Source organism: Excalfactoria chinensis, chromosome 5 (genome assembly GCF_039878825.1).
Source record: "Excalfactoria chinensis isolate bCotChi1 chromosome 5, bCotChi1.hap2, whole genome shotgun sequence".
In the NCBI taxonomy this organism is placed as follows: domain Eukaryota; kingdom Metazoa; phylum Chordata; class Aves; order Galliformes; family Phasianidae; genus Excalfactoria; species Excalfactoria chinensis.
This window is the reverse complement of record NC_092829.1, coordinates 35,221,930-35,238,352: the sequence shown is the minus strand read 5'-3', so window position 1 is coordinate 35,238,352 and position 16,423 is coordinate 35,221,930. Positions and strand designations below refer to the sequence as shown.

At 48.8% G+C, this 16,423-nt stretch overlaps 4 protein-coding genes across 22 annotated transcripts in view; 2 read left to right on the top strand and 2 right to left on the bottom strand.

The window, feature by feature from the left end:
* Positions 1-1,245: 1,245 nt before the first annotated feature.
* Positions 1,246-5,347, bottom strand: NDUFS3 (NADH:ubiquinone oxidoreductase core subunit S3). The gene is made up of 7 exons (XM_072338294.1): positions 5,214-5,347; positions 5,070-5,135; positions 4,382-4,479; positions 3,978-4,127; positions 3,162-3,287; positions 2,656-2,775; positions 1,246-1,493 (listed from the first exon to the last, which is right to left on the bottom strand). The coding sequence occupies exons 1-7, from the start codon at positions 5,257-5,259 to the stop codon at positions 1,326-1,328; spliced, it is 774 nt and encodes a 257-aa protein (XP_072194395.1). The 5' UTR covers positions 5,260-5,347; the 3' UTR covers positions 1,246-1,325.
* A 20-nt stretch (positions 5,348-5,367) lies between these two features.
* KBTBD4 (kelch repeat and BTB domain containing 4) lies at positions 5,368-12,447 on the top strand. The gene is made up of 4 exons (XM_072338293.1): positions 5,368-5,503; positions 7,015-7,635; positions 10,139-10,245; positions 10,799-12,447. Exons 1-4 carry the CDS (start codon positions 5,485-5,487, stop codon positions 11,657-11,659), a joined length of 1,608 nt encoding a protein of 535 aa, XP_072194394.1. The 5' UTR covers positions 5,368-5,484; the 3' UTR covers positions 11,660-12,447.
* A 137-nt stretch (positions 12,448-12,584) lies between these two features.
* Positions 12,585-14,648, bottom strand: PTPMT1 (protein tyrosine phosphatase mitochondrial 1). Of its 2 annotated transcripts, none has more exons than XM_072339361.1 (4): positions 14,400-14,648; positions 14,253-14,333; positions 13,862-14,053; positions 12,585-12,818 (listed from the first exon to the last, which is right to left on the bottom strand). In XM_072339361.1, exons 1-4 carry the CDS (start codon positions 14,568-14,570, stop codon positions 12,771-12,773), a joined length of 492 nt encoding a protein of 163 aa, XP_072195462.1. In that variant the 5' UTR covers positions 14,571-14,648; the 3' UTR covers positions 12,585-12,770. The 2 variants fall into 2 exon arrangements, with proteins under 2 accessions (XP_072195462.1, XP_072195461.1); XM_072339360.1 differs by having other exon boundaries at positions 12,585-12,801; positions 14,400-14,633.
* Positions 14,649-14,679: 31 nt separating this feature from the next.
* The window catches only part of CELF1 (CUGBP Elav-like family member 1), a 52,837-nt gene continuing 51,093 nt past the window's right edge, over positions 14,680-16,423 (top strand). For 10 of the 18 annotated variants that reach the window (XM_072339341.1, XM_072339353.1, XM_072339352.1 and 7 more), the window contains exon 1: positions 14,680-14,885. The gene's annotated coding sequence lies outside the window, so the exon portion shown is untranslated. Of the gene's footprint in view, positions 14,886-15,217; positions 15,292-16,423 lie in introns of those variants that run through there. The other 8 variants (XM_072339358.1, XM_072339357.1, XM_072339356.1 and 5 more) reach the window with 4 other exon arrangements.

Below are 16,423 nucleotides of genomic sequence, written 5' to 3'. Positions count from 1 at the left end.
AGGTAGGGTGAACACAAATATAGAAACCTGATTCTTACCATACAGTCCAGCTTGCTGACAAGTCACACTCTAGTTGCAATGATTTGCTGCCTTTTTAAAATGAATTTCATTTCTATCCCTTTCTCTGTCCCATATTCTGGCCTTCCCAGCTCCTGTTTTGTTTTGGAATTATAGAATCCTTAGAGTTGGAGGGGACCTCTGAAGGTCATTTAGTCCAACTCCCCTGCAATCAACAGGGACACCACTGCTAGATTAGGTTGCCCAGGGCCTTATCCAGCCCCATCTTGTTTAGTGAGCTTGGAATTTAAAAAGCCCTTAAGTAGTACCGGAATGATTCAGATAATTTCTACAAAGTTTGTGAGTTACTTTACAAAATCTCTTACACAATAGATTTGAGATCTTAATGAGGTCAGTCAGCTTTCCGGTGCAGAACTGTTATGCATTTTCTGGACTACAAACAAGAGACATTATTGATGACTGCTGTAATGTAATATCAACAGCTGGTGGGTGGACAGAGACTACAATAATTCTCATTTATTTTCTTGTTTTGGAGAGCTAAGATTTTCCACAACAGCAAAGGTAGTGGTAATGCTATTATGTCACAGAGCTCAGAATAATTGGAAAGGTGACAAAGAAGCACACACTTTTGTCTACAGGACAAGGGAAGAGAAATATTTTGGCTGCAGGGAAAACCACAGTCTGGAGAAAGTAAAGGCGGCTAAACCACAAAGAAAAAGCTGGCATGAAGGAGTAGCATGTGAGAGGTTACCTGCAACTGCCAGCAGAACATGGACTGAATTCCCAAAGACAGCGCAGGTACTTCCACTGTCTTTATGGTCTGATATCAAGGTCTTCTTGTGTTGTCCTAATAACAGCTTGTCCAGAATCCTATACATGAGTTCTCAGTGTTTGCTGCATTATTATAGTCTTCCCAAAACCCACTGTGGAGATGAAATGTTCCTATTATTTAAGCTACATGGCCATCTCAGAAGTCTCCTAAAATCTGTACTAGTAAGTGCTCAGGTCGTGACTTATGCCTCCAGGGACAGCTAACAGAAGCTATGGATCTGAAGGAGCTTAGTCACAGGTGATACCTGAACTCCATTCAATTTCCAAGCCAAAATGATAAATCCAGTGTCTTGGAGCTCAAAGTCAGATCATCAGGACTGTAAATTAACATCCTTCATCTTCTGTTTTTTCATCTAGGTTGGAAAAAACAATTTATGTGATCATGACAGGCAAGAGTAGTCTCATAATTTTTTTTATTACTATAAATATTACATCTGAACAGAAGGATGGTGCCATGCACCCACTCCATTATGCTGCTATTTTGCATCTTCCTTCTTGGCTCCAGCTTCTATTTTCAGGGGTTCCGGAGATGCACGGTAAGCAGGAAATGCCTCCCAGGGGCTATTCAGATCAAACTTGCGAAATTCCTGAGATAGCTCCACAGGTTCTGCCACTACCCGTTTCACTTCATCGTCATACCGCACCTAGAGCAGAGCAAAGGACAGTCATTTTTATCCAGCCCCAGTGCCTCCTCTGCCACTGGATATAATTGGTAATGACCAAGATTGCTCTCCAGTACAAGTAACCCCTGTTCTTGTGCCATGCATGGGATAAAGCACAGGCCTCTGCTACAGCTTCAGTTCTAATTCACAAGGAAGAGACCTCCAGATGACTCCAGGACCTCTTTATTCTCCAGAAATACTATTCCTTTCCTGCTGTGCACCCAAGGTGTTCTGATTAACCGCTCTGAATCAGGAGTAACTAGCCTACAGTCCACACAAAATCTACTTGGAATAACGTGTTTAGTTTGCCATATGGCAAAGGAAGTTCTCCTGAGTCACTGCAGAAGGTGATCCATCCACTCCATCATAGGTGCAGAGGACGGCTTTCATGAGTATCTGTGAATTGCCATCATGTCAGCTTCTTTGGTTTCAGTTGTGCTTCTTAGCATAACATTTGGAACACAGGGCAAGGGCGGATGAATACTAGGTAGGACTGATTTATCCTTACTATGTCATTCCAGATCTCCAAATCTGCTGCCTTCTCATCACTTACAGGACTGCACTATTTCTGTTTTCTTAGAACCCTCTGTTGCCTGCAGTACTTCACTGTCTCTTCTTGAGACTCAGCTCAATCTCAGAGCTGCACCAAATACAAATGCTTCTGAAAAAACAAACTTTGAGACTAGGCAGGTACTAAATAGACTCATTTCACTTGTGATTTAACAGTAGTAAACATTTGATAAATAGTCAGTTAAACTCTAGTTTTGTCATTTGGATCTATGAAAACTCCACAGAGTGGAGTTCCAGGTGCATAAAGATCAGTTTGGTCATTTACTCCCATAGGCATGAACAGTTTTCCAGTGGAAAATTTCAGGCTAAAAGCAGAAGCACTTTTTCTGCCCAAGAAGTGTCTGTGGCACATTAAATTTGCTCACTGTTCCTATCTTTAGGAGCTGCCTTACTGCAGATGATACACATGATGATTTCAGATGCTGAATATATGTACAGCTTGCTAGAATGTGCAGCAGTTAAATGTCTTTAGCTCCCTTTTAGATGAAAGATTGTAAAGCAATGGCGTCTCTGTATAACTCAGATAAGAATATTTCAGAGATTTTATAACTCCAGACATGAATGCATCTCCTACCTCTACATAACCAGAGAGTGGGAAGTCCTTCCGGAATGGATGGCCTTCAAACCCATAGTCTGTGAGGATTCGCCTTAGATCAGGATGGTTGGCAAAGAAAACACCATACATGTCCCAAACCTAAATGAAAGGGAGACAGGTTAAATTAGACAGTCTATCTCCATTCTAATCTCTCTTAGCAGCTCCACGATTCACCAGGTCACCTGGATAGGCCAATCTAGCCATGAAAACAAACAAGCCCTGCTAACACAGGCTCCTCTTCCTTTGAACAAAGTACCCTTTGTTATTATATCCACTGAATTTCAGTTCCTTGCCTGGTTTTGTGCACTACCAGTGCAAGTCATAAAAGAACTAAAGAAAAAACAAACCAAACACCTTTGTTTCCCCCTATTCAGAATAGGAGGCCAGTGAAACATTTGTTTCTTTCTCAGTGCCCTAAGTATCAAGTTTTATCAGGAAAACACAGTCCCCCTCAGGAGACTGCTCACAGGTATGCTGGCACTCACCTCTCTTTCATACCAGTTTGCTGCTTTGTGCACAGACACTGCTGAGTCAATAGGTGTCAGCTCATCAGTGTATGTTTTCACACGGATCCGACTGTTGAATCGCAGAGACAGGAGATTGTAAACAATCTGAAGCAGAATACAAGAAGGCATTGGGCTTGTAAGGACTTTGAAGGTCTCATCGCAATATAGGACAGGCTGAGCAAAGATACGTCAAGCCCATTTCAGATACTCCTTTTCAGCAAAATAATGTTCAGCTCTTAGGAGCTGGGCACTGAAAGGCACTGTAACTGAGAATCCCATACACTATCTCCTCCTTAGAATTGTAACAAAAAGCACGTGGGACTTATAAAACATCAGTTGTTGAAAAAGAGCTAAAGTAATGAGGAACACTAAATCTTAAAGGAAGAGAATACTGGAGGGATGAAAACACATGACAATAGCCTGTCACAAAGAAAATGGCTACCAAGTACTCTGAGTATCCAGTGATCCAATTGGAATGTAAATTTGTTACCACAGATAAACCAAAGGGAAAAATAAATTAGCTACTTTTCTTTATCCTTGTAACTTGCTGGGAATTAAACTAAAATTGTATTTAGCCAGAAAGAAGGCTCTGTAAAAACAAAGCAAAACAAACTACTACCACTCCCCACAAAAAGACTTCTAGCAGAACAGAACAGGAAAGCCGAACTAGGAATCCATGCAGTATCAGACTTTGTGTGTGTGTGAAGTAAAAAATACAGTTCTAGCTGCAACAGCACCCACAGCCATTAGCACCTGTGAAACTCTCTGAGCTTGATGTCTCAGAGCAGTTCTTACCTCAAAGCGGTACTGCCGAGATGGGACATCAACAGCAGTCAAGTCAGCCAAGGACTTGAACTGGGCATTAGTGTGATCTCGGAGGAAGGTCAGAACTGGAATAATCCCATCTGGATGGATCAGAAGCTCCAACTCATTGAAACAGGTCACCTGATGAAAAGGATGGATAGGGAACTTGCATGTGCTAACAGGACTGAACACTGCACAGAATCCAGCAGGACATCATACAGAGTACCCGATACAGCAGACACAATGACATCAGAGAAAGTGGCTCAATAGTAGTTGTAATTTTCATGTAATTCTGACCATCTCCCTTCCACACAACAACTTCTGACATCTAACAAGTAGTGTGTTCACGCCATCCCTTGCCTCCCAGCAAGAACAATTTATTGAGGAGCACCTACCTGCACTTGCTGGATATACTTGGGCAGGATCTCAGCCACATACTCCCCAAATGCACAGAGCTGCTTCTGTTCTACTTCGTTCTTCGGTCTGACAGTAGCTACGGCAAACAACAGATTACAGCAGAGCAAGCCACAGAAAGAGTAGCAACACTCATCACATCCAAATAACATCGTAAGGCTGAGGAGACTCCTCCTCTGAGCTACCTGAAAGCAGGCTGCAGTGAGGAAGGTTGGCGGTCACTTTTCTTGTGGGATAAGTAATTGGGTGTGAGGAAAGTGCCTCAAGTTGCACCAGGGGAGGTTTTGATTGGGTGTGGGGATGGATTTGATCATGGAAGGGGTGGTTGGGCATTGGAGCGGGCTGCCAGGGAGACAGTGGAGCCTGATCCCTGGGGGCATCTCAGAGACGTGCAGATGTGTCAGAGAAGGACGCGGCTTTGTGGGGGGCTCAGCAGGCCGGACAGATGGTCGGGCTTGGAGATCTTGTAGGTCGTTTCCAAACTAGATACGGAGCCATGAACACGTTACCGCGGCCAGAGAGAAGAGACAGGAGGGGACTACCGGCACCTTCACCTTCCCGCCCAACATCTCGGTTCCCGGGAAGCCGCGAACTACGCTCGGATCCGGGACGATGCGAACGAAGCCCCCCGCAAACAAAAGCCCCCCCCGCCGCCCCCCGCTCACTTACGGCGCGTCTCCCCGGCCGAGCCCCCCGCCAGCCGGGCCTGCACCGCCGCCGCCGGGCCTGCACCAGCTGAGGACAGAATGGACACGCGTGAGCGTCGCGGCGCACCGAGCTGCTACCCAGCGCCGCCCGCCCGCCCACTCTCACCTCGCCGCGCGGCCCGCGCCAGGCCCCGCACCGCCGCCGCCAACATCCCGCCGCCACCGCACGGACGGGCAAGGGCACGGGCCGGAAGCGGAAGGACTCGCCGCCGCCGAGCTTCCCCCGGGAGCCGGAAGCGCGCGGGGATCGCTCGGCGGCTCTTCCGGGTGGGTGGCCGGAAGTGGCGAGTGCCTGGCGGCGCCTGGTGCAGGGTGAGGGGCGAGGGGGAGCCGCTGGGACAGCCCGGGGCGGCGGCGGGAGGCTCCGGGGCGGCGGCATGAAGGGAGGCGCCGCAGGTGGGTGTCGCACCGGGCGGAGCGGGGCCGTGCCGTGCCGTGCCGTGGGGAAGCCGGGGAGGCTCGGGTGCGGAGTGCCGCAGCGCCGCGCTCACCGCCCGGTGTCTGTGCTGTGCTGTGCTGTGCTGTACGCTCGCAGTGCTGTGTGGCAATCAGCTTCCCCAGAACTGTCCTTCCCGTTTAGTTTCTGGGGCGTTATGTCGCTGTGAATCCCACGTCCTTCCTCGTGCTCTGTAGCCGTTGCTGACGCTTCCCCGTGACGCGGCCCCAGCCCTCGGGAGCTGCGCCGGCTGCGGGCAGCCCGTCCTGCCGTGGGTTTTGGGGCTGCGGTCGTTGGGTGCTGGACTGGGGGCACTGCGGGACAGGATCGTACCCTAAAGCTGGAAGTGTAGGGCTGAGGGGTTGTGGGTCATGTCCTCAGTCTCGTGCAGCAGCACGGATGGTGCAGCCGGTCCGATGAGAGTGCTGCAGAACAAAGAGGTCATACTTAAGACTGACCGTCCAGGATGGGAGGGACCTGTCCGGCCCGTGGGACGGGGAACTACCTCCTGTGAACAAAGCTTCAGTGAAGAATTAGGAGCTGTCCTGCACCAGCAGAGCTGATGCAAGAACATGAATGTTTGAAGGCATGGGAAAGGCACCGTTAATCTCCGGGAGAGAAGTCATGCGTTTGGGAAATCATGTTCTGGAAATCACATTCAGAAATAATCAGTTCGGTTTTGCATTCAGTCACCATAGTTGGACAGTCGAGGTGTAGAACCAGAGGGAATGTGAACAGGCCTCTGTTAATGCTGCCAGGAGTTGTGTTAAAGCTCCTTTCCTACAGCAATCCTTAGCTGGGTCAGAAGCTTCTTCGACTCAGAACACTGCCAGTTATCTCTGTTGCCTGCTCAGCAGTGTTGCAGACCGAGTTCTCCTTGTCACTTGGGAAACGGTGACTAACGGCATCTAGCAAGTTATTTTGCATGCTGCAAATGTGTGGCACATCAGCAAGTATGGCCATCAGTGACCTCATATACTTTGCTTGAAGGACTGGTGGTTGTGTCTGGCAGACTTTTTGATAAAAACAAAATCACCTTACTTGATGCATTGCAAGAATTCATCACATTGGTTTTGGATGCTAATTAACTGTGATCTTTGCAGTACGATACTTTAACCCCTTTTTCTCCCACCCAGCCCAGCTGCAGTAGTGTCGCTTTCCCTGGCTTTGCAAGTATTTCTTTGTGTCAGTGCAATGAGCTGTGGAAAGATGCAAATCTTCTGGTTCTGCTGGGATGCTGCGCTCACTGGAAGTTGGCTATATATTATCATTTCAATCATGCCAACTTCTAATTTGTTTGAGTTGTTTTAGTTTCTGAAACTCAAGCAGAAGCTTCTGGCTGTGCTATTTATGTTCGGTCTCTGAAATATGCTGGCTGCTTACCAACACGCTTGGTTTTCCCCGTATCCTGAAGGATTGCGTAATCTTGTTAGTGGAGGGAGAAAGCCTTTTAATCGTTGTGATTTTACAGATTGCTGGAGGTCTGATCCGTGCGGCACCATGGACTCGTCAGAAGAGACTGGAGGCTCCTCTGCTGAAGAGAACTACTTTGTTAACTACACCTTCACTGATCGCTCGCACTCGGGCCGCGTGGCCCAGGGGATTATGAAATTGTGTTTGGAGGATGAGCTCTTTGCTGACGTTACGATATCAGTGGAAGGCAAAGAATTCCAGCTGCACCGTTTGGTCCTCTCAGCTCAGAGCTGCTTTTTTCGTTCCATGTTCACTTCAAACCTGAAGGAGGCTCACAACCGGGTGATTGAGCTGCAGGATGTTAGTGAGAGTGTCTTTCAGCTCCTTGTGGACTATATTTACCATGGGACTGTAAAGCTGAGGGCCGAGGAGTTGCAGGAAACCTATGAAGTGGCAGATATGTACCAGCTGACTGCCCTTTTCGAAGAATGTTCCCGTTTTCTGGCCCGTACAGTGCAGGTCAGGAACTGTCTGCAGGTGATGTGGCTGGCAGACCAGCACAGTGACATGGAGCTCTACACGGCTGCCAAACACTGTGCAAAGTCACATTTGTCTCAGCTGCAAGACACGGAAGAGTTCCTGCACCTCCCTCTTCGCCTGCTGACAGACATCCTTACAGGTAAGGAGTTCTGGAGACCAGCCATGACCTGCATCTGGGAAGAGACTTTGAGTCTGAGAGTCCAGCAGGGATAAAACAGATGGAAAGATACAAGCTTTCATAATCACTGTCTATTCAGAGGCTTAGCTAAGCAATGCAAAACAGTCTGGATAATTTAATCAGAAAAAAAAAACCCCACCATAAACTGTCAGTAGAAATGAAGGATCTATGCTATAAAAAAAGAGACGTAGAAAATGCTGGCAATTCTCAGCAGTTTCTGAGTCAACAGATTGAAAGTATTCCAGGTTTTTAAACATAACGTAGTGGCTTTCAACATCATTTATTTTTGTTTGCATTGAAAATAAAACCAATAAGCCTTACAAAATAAGCATCTTATGAGCATGTTTTTCTTTTAATTCTTTGTCATTTAATACTGCAGTGCAACAAGTCAACATTTGCAAGGCTTGAGCACACAGGCCACATTTCTAGACTGTTGGTATTATTAAGAGTTTTATATAATTGCTAGGATTATTAAGGCTAGACACTCAGCTGACTGACACAGAGGCATTGTAACATCTTAGGTAGTAACAGTAATTACCTGCAGTGTAAATGTAATGGATGCAGTGACTTAGTGTTGTGAAGGATGTGTCAAGACGTTAACAACTTACGTCATTCAACACCAGCCCTTTAGGATTCTCTGCTGCCCTCATAGGTACAGGCAGTACATTAAAACTTTTTCCTGGTGCTTCAGTCACAACTCCATTTTTGTACAGTTACATATGACTCTTAGAGGAAGCAAGAACAGAGAAGAAGCTCATGCATTTAGATGTGCTGGACTCGGGTCCTCAGAGATTATCCCTTTCTTGCTTTGTTTAGAAAATAATTCTGTAAACAAGTAAAATACTCTGCTTTGTGTGTCAGTGTTTTGTGTGCTGGTATAACAGTAAACCTGCCATGACCGGCTTCTTTGGAATACTAACAAATCTGTCGGGTAAGACTTAAAGTATCCTCTAAAGTTGAGTCTTTACAGATGTTGCAATACAGAATTGCAGTATTTATTTTGCAATTAAACGAATTCAGAGTCAAAAACCTGTTCAGAATATGCCCTGAGGGCTCAAAAAATGATGATAAGAGTTCAGGTAACTTTGGTAACTATCCCTAGCTACAGTTCTTGAACTAAGCTGTGACTTCATTAAAAGCAAAGGTCAAGCACCCTTTAACCTGTCCTCGTAATGACTCCGCACAGTAATCATAGTTCAAAGGACTATAACCTTTAGTGTTTGTGGACCTGAAGTAAAATAATTGCTTAAGAATTTGTTTTCCATGTCGTTTATTTCCACATATAGATTCATGTTACTTAGTTTTTTATGGTTGAACTGAGCTCATGAAAACAGATGAAGAGCTGAAATACACTCTCACTGCTGGTAGGGAAGAACTGCTGCAATTGCTGTTTCTCTGTTTAGTCAATGTACAATTAAATAGAAGAAGTTATTACTAGCAAGGATTAAAATAAATGTTATTAGATAGTAAGTTGTTAACCCTACCTTTTATTGTGCCCCATGGTCAGTTTTAAAATCCAAGTTTTTCCATTTAACCACTACATCCACAGATAGCCTACAGAAATGCCTTTTATTCTTAAATGGAGTCAAAATACTTGTTTTTCTTTTTCCCTTGTTCTTGTCCCTTTCAGTGTGGAGAAAAGAGTTAGAATTTGCAGGGTGCCTTCAACATGGCTGAATTCAGGGTTTGTTGGGAGGGCAAACTGCTAAGCGAGAGGAGCCTCTTTAAAAGGGAAGCCTCTTGATGAACACAGGCTTAATTGTGAGTGTTAGAGCAGCTGGCTGACTTTCAGACCACAAGGAAATGCTTTCTAAGTAGTATCCTGACGATGGTGATGATGCAGTAGTCTGTGGCATAACAAGAACTTTTAGTTATGCCTTCAAACTGGCAGAAATCTGATGCAGTCTGTTACGCTGAGTGTCACGCTGCTAAAGAAAGCTATAGTAGCTCACAGGGGATTTCCAAATGCTAACAGGATAGCAGTGACAGAGATGTTCTCTGAATGCTGCCAGAGAGCTGACCCTCGAGACTGAACAATTCCTGCAGGTGACCTTTGCTAGATAAGTTTCTAGGACCAGTCAGTGATGCAAGAAATGCAAATGCTGACAGTCTTAAATAAGAGAATTTTTATGCCTAAATGTTTAATTAATTAATGTTTTTCATGGTCACAAGACAACGTAGGGCCTCTTCCCTGCTCTATTCCTCTTAGATATAAATTCTTGTCAAAATTTCTACATAACACTTTAGAGTTACCAGCTTTATCTCCTAATACTTAAACAAGGAAACTTCAAGCAGTTGTCTGGCTGCCATTGCTGATCATGCCTGTCAAAATGTATAAACCTCTGTATTTTTTTCCTTCTCTAGAAGGTAGTGCTTGTGGCGGGAGGGGGCGAAGGAGCTGCCGGAAAAGATGTTCCTCTGTACCTATAGATATCATAAATTCCTTTCTGTCCCCAAACCACAGATGGCGTTCCATGTTCTCAGAATCCAACGGCTGCCATAGAAACCTGGATCAACTTCAACAAGGAGGAGCGTACCGGCTTTTCAGAGACTCTGCGATCAAGTCTGAAGGTATAAAAAGATCTTCTCTTCCAGGCTGACGCTCAGTAGTTCTGCACTGCCCAAAGCAGGGTATATTCTGCTCACAGGTGTGATTTGAAAGTTACAAAACACAAATGCCATTGAAATTCACGGTATTTGTATGAGGAACACATTCGTTGTTACAAATAGCAACCCCACTGACTTGCTCTTTTTTTTCAGTTGTAACCTCAGGGAGCTTTCACTGGTGGTCGGAGCATTGCCACAAATAACTCCTTTTACCAGATGCTCAGTTCTTTGGAAGACCATTCAGAAATCTTAGTTTGGCATTCCTTTTGTAGTCGTTATTCCATCAGCCATGTGACCAGCCCTTCACTCAACTGCAGTCACAAAGATTCCAATGAAGCCTGTTGATTCTTTGCTATGTCAGATATGAGTGCATGCTTTAAGATAGCAGTGTGGCTTGGGAAGCAGAGTGCGTGCCTCAGGCTCATAGGTGGGTCCCAAAATGCTGATAAAAATCATCACTGATGTTTGTGTAAACAGGCCTAGTTCTGCTCAGACTGACAAATTCTTTATTTCTTAGGTGATTGGAGAAAATGTTCACATCTACCTGATTGGAAAGGAGTCATCACGAACACATTCACTTGCTGTCTCTCTGCATTGTGCTGATGATGACTCCATCAGTGTGAGTGGCCAGAACAGCCTGTGTCACCAGATTACAGCTGCCTGCAAGCATGGGAGTGACCTATACGTTGTCGGTGGCTCCATTCCACGACGCATGTGGAAATGCAACAACGCTACTATAGACTGGGAATGGTGTGCCCCTCTGCCCCGTGACCGGCTTCAGCACACTCTTGTCTCCGTGCCAAGCAAGGATGCAATATACTCCCTTGGGGGCAAAACTCTGCAAGACACTCTCTCTAATGCTGTCATATATTACAGAGTGCGAGACAATGTCTGGACAGAGACCAGCCAGTTGGAGGTGGCTGTCTCTGGGGCTGCAGGTGTCAATCTTAACGGTGTCATTTACCTGCTGGGCGGGGAAGAAAATGACTTGGACTTCTTCACCAAGCCTTCTAGGCTTATACAGTGCTATGATACCAACACAGAGAAATGCCACGTGAAACCATACGTACTGCCTTTTGCAGGGCGCATGCATGCTGCTGTACACAAGGATGTGGTGTTCATTGTAGCTGAGGGGGATTCGCTGCTTTGCTATAATCCCTTACTGGATAGCTTCACCCGGCTGTGCCTGCCAGATGCCTGGAGCTCAGTACCGTCCCTCTGGAAGATTGCCAGCTGCAATGGCAGCATCTACGTTTTTCGAGACCGCTATAAAAAGGGCGATGCAAATACTTTTAAACTTAACCCAGCCACCTCTGTTGTAACAGTCACAAGTGGCATCAAAGTGCTGCTCACTAACCTGCAGTTTGTCCTGGCCTAACGGGGAAGAACAGGCCCAGTAGTAGGACAGGCAGCAATGGTTTTCTGCTGCGCAGCTCAGAGAGGTACCAACCACCCTCGGCACCAGTCCCAATTACTACAGGCTCACCACATCCAGTAAAGAGCCCATCTGCACAGAGGAAGTACAGGCCTGTTCTTTTAGATAGCACTATTAAAGCTGAACTGATGCATCTTAGATTTCAGATGGACTAAATGCTATTACTGTGATCCCTTGACGATAAGCTGCTTGTGTTTGAGGCCCAAACCACAGCAAGTAGCTTTTTTAGCTTGGAACCCGTCCACAAATCCTATAGCATATGGAGGACGTCATCCTTGGCACGGACGGTAAGTTTTAACTGCCTGGGAGACGACGTGTTGCTGCCGCTGTCAGTCGCAGAGTTAGATTTGTGCTGTCTGTCCTCCAGGGATGTCCCCACTTAAACGTTCCTGTGTCCCTACTGCAGGAGAGACTGGCAGAAATAGTTACAGCAGACAGATTCCAGAGCTGACCCCAAGTAGGTTGCATTATTCAGCACTTCTCTTAGAGGAGTGGTAACAAACTGGGAGTTTGCTTGTTGCTCTGTCGTCACCAAGCATAAAGGAGATTGTTCTTATGAGCATTGGCTTCCTTTACTGTACAGGAAACCCCCACCTGTAATCATAACATACTATTGGTAAGAGATGGAATTAAGACCACTTCCTCCTACCCCTCTCTATTGGCACTGTAACCCCTTGGGTAAGAATCTGAATAAAGTCTCTGCTGAGACAAAGTTTTCTTTTCTTGGCTGCAAGTATTACAGAGCCTTGCATGGATCGTGGTTCAGCCCAGCACTTGTGTGTGAGTGAGAATGATAGCACTCCAAGAAAAAAGTGGCCATAAGGAGAAAAAGTTATAATGAAACAGCCCAAACTCTCCTTTACCATAATTTATGTAAAAATGTCTTTATTGAGCATCGAGAAGTACAACACTTAAAGGAGCTGAGACTGAGATTGTGGTAGTTCTCACTGACACTATGCAGTTGTCCCAGCAGTAACATCCTTGTGAAAACTCTCCAGGACCTGGACTTGTTTACGCCGAATAAGGATGTGGGGACGGATCTTGGCAATAGCCTCTATTGCTTCCTGAGGGCTCCAGTGATGCAGCTGAAAAGGCAGAAACCCTGGAAGTGAAAATCCATGCACCATCCTTGCACCAGTTAACGGAGCCCCCACTGGATGCTACAGGCACTGTTAAGGAACTCACATCGTTATCCCTTCTGTTTACTTAAACTTCCTCAGAAGGGCCAGAATCTCAGTGCAGTTTCATGGGATGAGTTCCTCAGTTACGGAGGGATGGGTGGCTGCTGCCTAGGACCTTCCCTGTCCATCTCATTCAGAATTCCTGCATGCTGTGAGTCGTTACCTGTCCTAGTCCCACCAGACCAGAAAGAAAGGGCAGTGTTTTATTAAAACAATTACCCTGGTACTTAAGGAGTTAGCGCATCACTATGGAAGGAGCGTTCAATAGCACCACCATCAGTAGGATCCATACGTGGTACTTTGTTTTCAGTGCCAACCCAGATGGCTCTGCAGAGGACTCAGAAAGCCAGTGCTACTTCTCCTGATCCTGAGCTGTATTCACCAAGGAGCACAGAAAGGCTCACCATTTCAGACAGCCAGGGAAAAGGTGTGAGCAACAAAAACAGAAGATTTATCTGCTCAGTGAACCCAGAATCAATTAAGAATCTCAGAATCTCTCAAAACCTGCTCAGAACTTGCTATGTTAGTGGCCCAAACATCTACTTTGCCAGAGCTGCTACAGATAGCAGCATATCACGCGTTTCATAGCTCTGGCACAACAGCAGTTTGTCCTTCCTGTAAAATCAGGCCATCTTTGCCAGCACTTGTGCTAATAGCTCGTGCCACGAGCGAGGCTTAAAAAGATAAATGAGATCATCAAAGAAAGGGTAGACTGCTGTTCAGCAAATCTATGTGTCACTTGTTCGTTTACCCTACGTTTGCCAAGAGCAGTCAATAGGGTGAGTTTGGGGCTTTGCTATCTCCCTCTCTTTAATTGGGTGTCTAGTCCAAACTCTAAAGTCACGGAATACGAATGCAACAGTGCGTGCTCAGGTGCTTCTCGAGCAAATGCGGGTAGCAGCGGTTGGCTGCGCTTGTGTGGAGTCCGTGAAAACAAACCCCATTCAGTAGGGCATCTCCTTACTTGGATCAAGTAGGCCGCCACCACGGTGGCACTGCGGGAGCGCCCCGCCTTGCAGTGCACATAGACGCTGTTACCGCGCTCGCGGTGCTTCAGGATGAACTGGACGCCCTTGTGCAAGTTTTCCAAGGTGGGGACTCCGGTCAGATCCACGGTGCCGAGGCGCAGCTGCTCTACTCCCAGCGCCTCCCACTCCTGCAACAAGCGGCACGTTCACCCGCTTAAACTCCGTTTTGCGCCCTCGAGAAAGAAAACCCAGCGCCTGCCGAGACATCGACGGGGAGGTGCAGCGGTGCCGGGACTGCAGCGAGGCGGATAGTGGCGTGACTCCCCACCCGCCGACCCGTTCCCACCCGCCCCTCCCCGGTCCCCCGCGAGGCCGAGCGGAGCCCACCTGCGCGGAGCAGCAGAGGAAGCGGGTCTCGTACTCCTCGTTCAGGGTGAGGACGGCGCGCACGTTCTCCTCGGCCACCAGCTGCGGGTACAGCCACCGTCAGGCGCCGCCGGACTCCTCCGGCCCGCCCCGTCGCGCCCCCCTTACCCTACGGCTGCGGCTCCGCAGCGGCAGCGCTCCCAGCAGCACGGCGCGGTCGACGCGGTGGAACCAGGGCCGGCGGGAGGCGGGCAGCTGCGCCCGCAGCGCCGTGTACAGCAGCGTCGGGTAGAAGAGCAGCCGCGCCGCCCCGGCGCCCAGGGCCGCCGCCACCCCCATCGTGGCCGGGCGGGCGGACGGGCGCACCGCCGGGGAGCGCGCGGGGGAGTGCGGCGTGGTCGTGCGGGGCGCGGCGGGCCCCTCCCGCGGGTGAGGGCAGAGAGCCGGCTCCAGCTTCCCCCTGCCTCGCGCTCGCCGTGGTCTCTCCCGGATGTGCCGCCATCTTGCGAAGCCGGCCTGAGGCGGCGCAGGGAGCCGAGCCGTTGCGGGTGGATCTCCGGGGGCAGGTGAGGGCGGCGGCCGCCAGGAGGAGCTCGGGCCGGGCCGGGCGGGAGCGGCGTGGAGTCCGCGGAGAGCGCGACCCGCCACGCGCAGGTAACGGCTGCTTTCCTGCTCCGCATCGCGGGCGCTCGGTTCCCAGCCCGCCCGTACAGGGCCGCGGCGGCAGCCTCCGCAGCGCGCTTCGCTGCCCCCGCCCGCTTCCCCGCAGCAGCACGGAGGGATCGGGCCCGTGGGGGCCGCCCGACGCCTCCTTCCGCGCGCTGCCCTGCGGTGCCGGCGGCCCCGCCGCAGCCCGGGCCCGTGGGGGCCGCCGGTTATCGTCCGCGATCCGAGCGGTGACAGCGCCTCGGGCCGCGGGGTGGCGGCGGGGGGCGCTGCGGCTGCGAGTGCGGCCCGGGGCGGCGCCGCCGGTGGGGGGCGGGAGAGCGGCGGCGCGGCCGGGGCGCAGGACGGCGGCGCGAGGCCTTAGCGAACGGCGCAGGAGCCGCGCCGGGAGCGGGTTCGTGCTCCGGGGCCGGGGAGGGGGGAGACGCGTTGGGTGGGGGTGAGTACGGGGCTGGAGGTCATCGCCGTGCGAGGCGTGCAACCTCAGGTGTGGGGAGTGGTGGTGGACGCCGTTGGAGTAAAATATAAAAGGCAGGAGAGGCCGATCGTAAAGTGGGTGGTAAACACGCGAAGGTGCAGTAAAGGTTAATAAGAGCGTGAGATTTTTATAGGGCTATTTATGAGGAGGAAGTAGAGAGGCTGCGTTATAATAAAGCACGGAACCTTTACTCCTTCGAGTTCCCGAGGATTCGTGGCCCGGACGTTCTCACCTTCAAGGCACGGCCATTCTTTCTGCCACAAGTCGTCAGAGAGCATTTTTCAAACGCTGCAGCTTTCTCCCGTTGTGCCGCCTCAGTGTGCGCCTGGGGGGGAGCCGGAGGGAGCTCACTTCATCTGGAAGAAAACTCGGTGGAAGTTTTCACCTTAAAACATTCTTTGCTTCTGATCTGTGAGAGCTCGGCCTTCCTGAGCAGCTTGATTTGTTTTGTTTTTAGCTCGTGTTTGTCGCTTCAGGTTCAGATCCTTGAACTCGCAGTCACGATAATTGCTGAATAACCTCCCAGTGCCTTTAGCTGGCTTTTCTATTGCTTTTTTTTTTTTTTTAATAGCACAGCTCATCATCTAGATGAAAACACTGCAGTGAGTTGGCACTGCGTATCCACAATGAACTTCTTTTACTTCATTCCCCTTAGCCATATTCTTGGGAGCTCTGCTCAACGGGAGGTATCTGTACCCAAGTCTGTAAGAGGCAGCTTTAATGGAAATAACATTACTGTGACACGTGTTTAAAAGTCCTGACACCTTTTTTGTTATAGGAAACGTGAAGGTGGGTGCAGCATGCGTCTGGAAGCTTTATGTCCTGTTGCATCTCTGATGAAGAGACCTCTGAGTAGGGGCAGAGTTTTTATATCTGCTCCAGGACCTTGCTGCACCTCTACATACAGAAGCCTTAAGTAGGGATAATGTGAGATTTGCTACTGAAGCAGCTGCAGTAGCCCAATGTTCTCAGATATGTTTCAGCATTCTTGTTTATTAGGCTTGACCTGAGTGTCTTAATGCTTTACTGCAATCTAGGCATTTTCAGT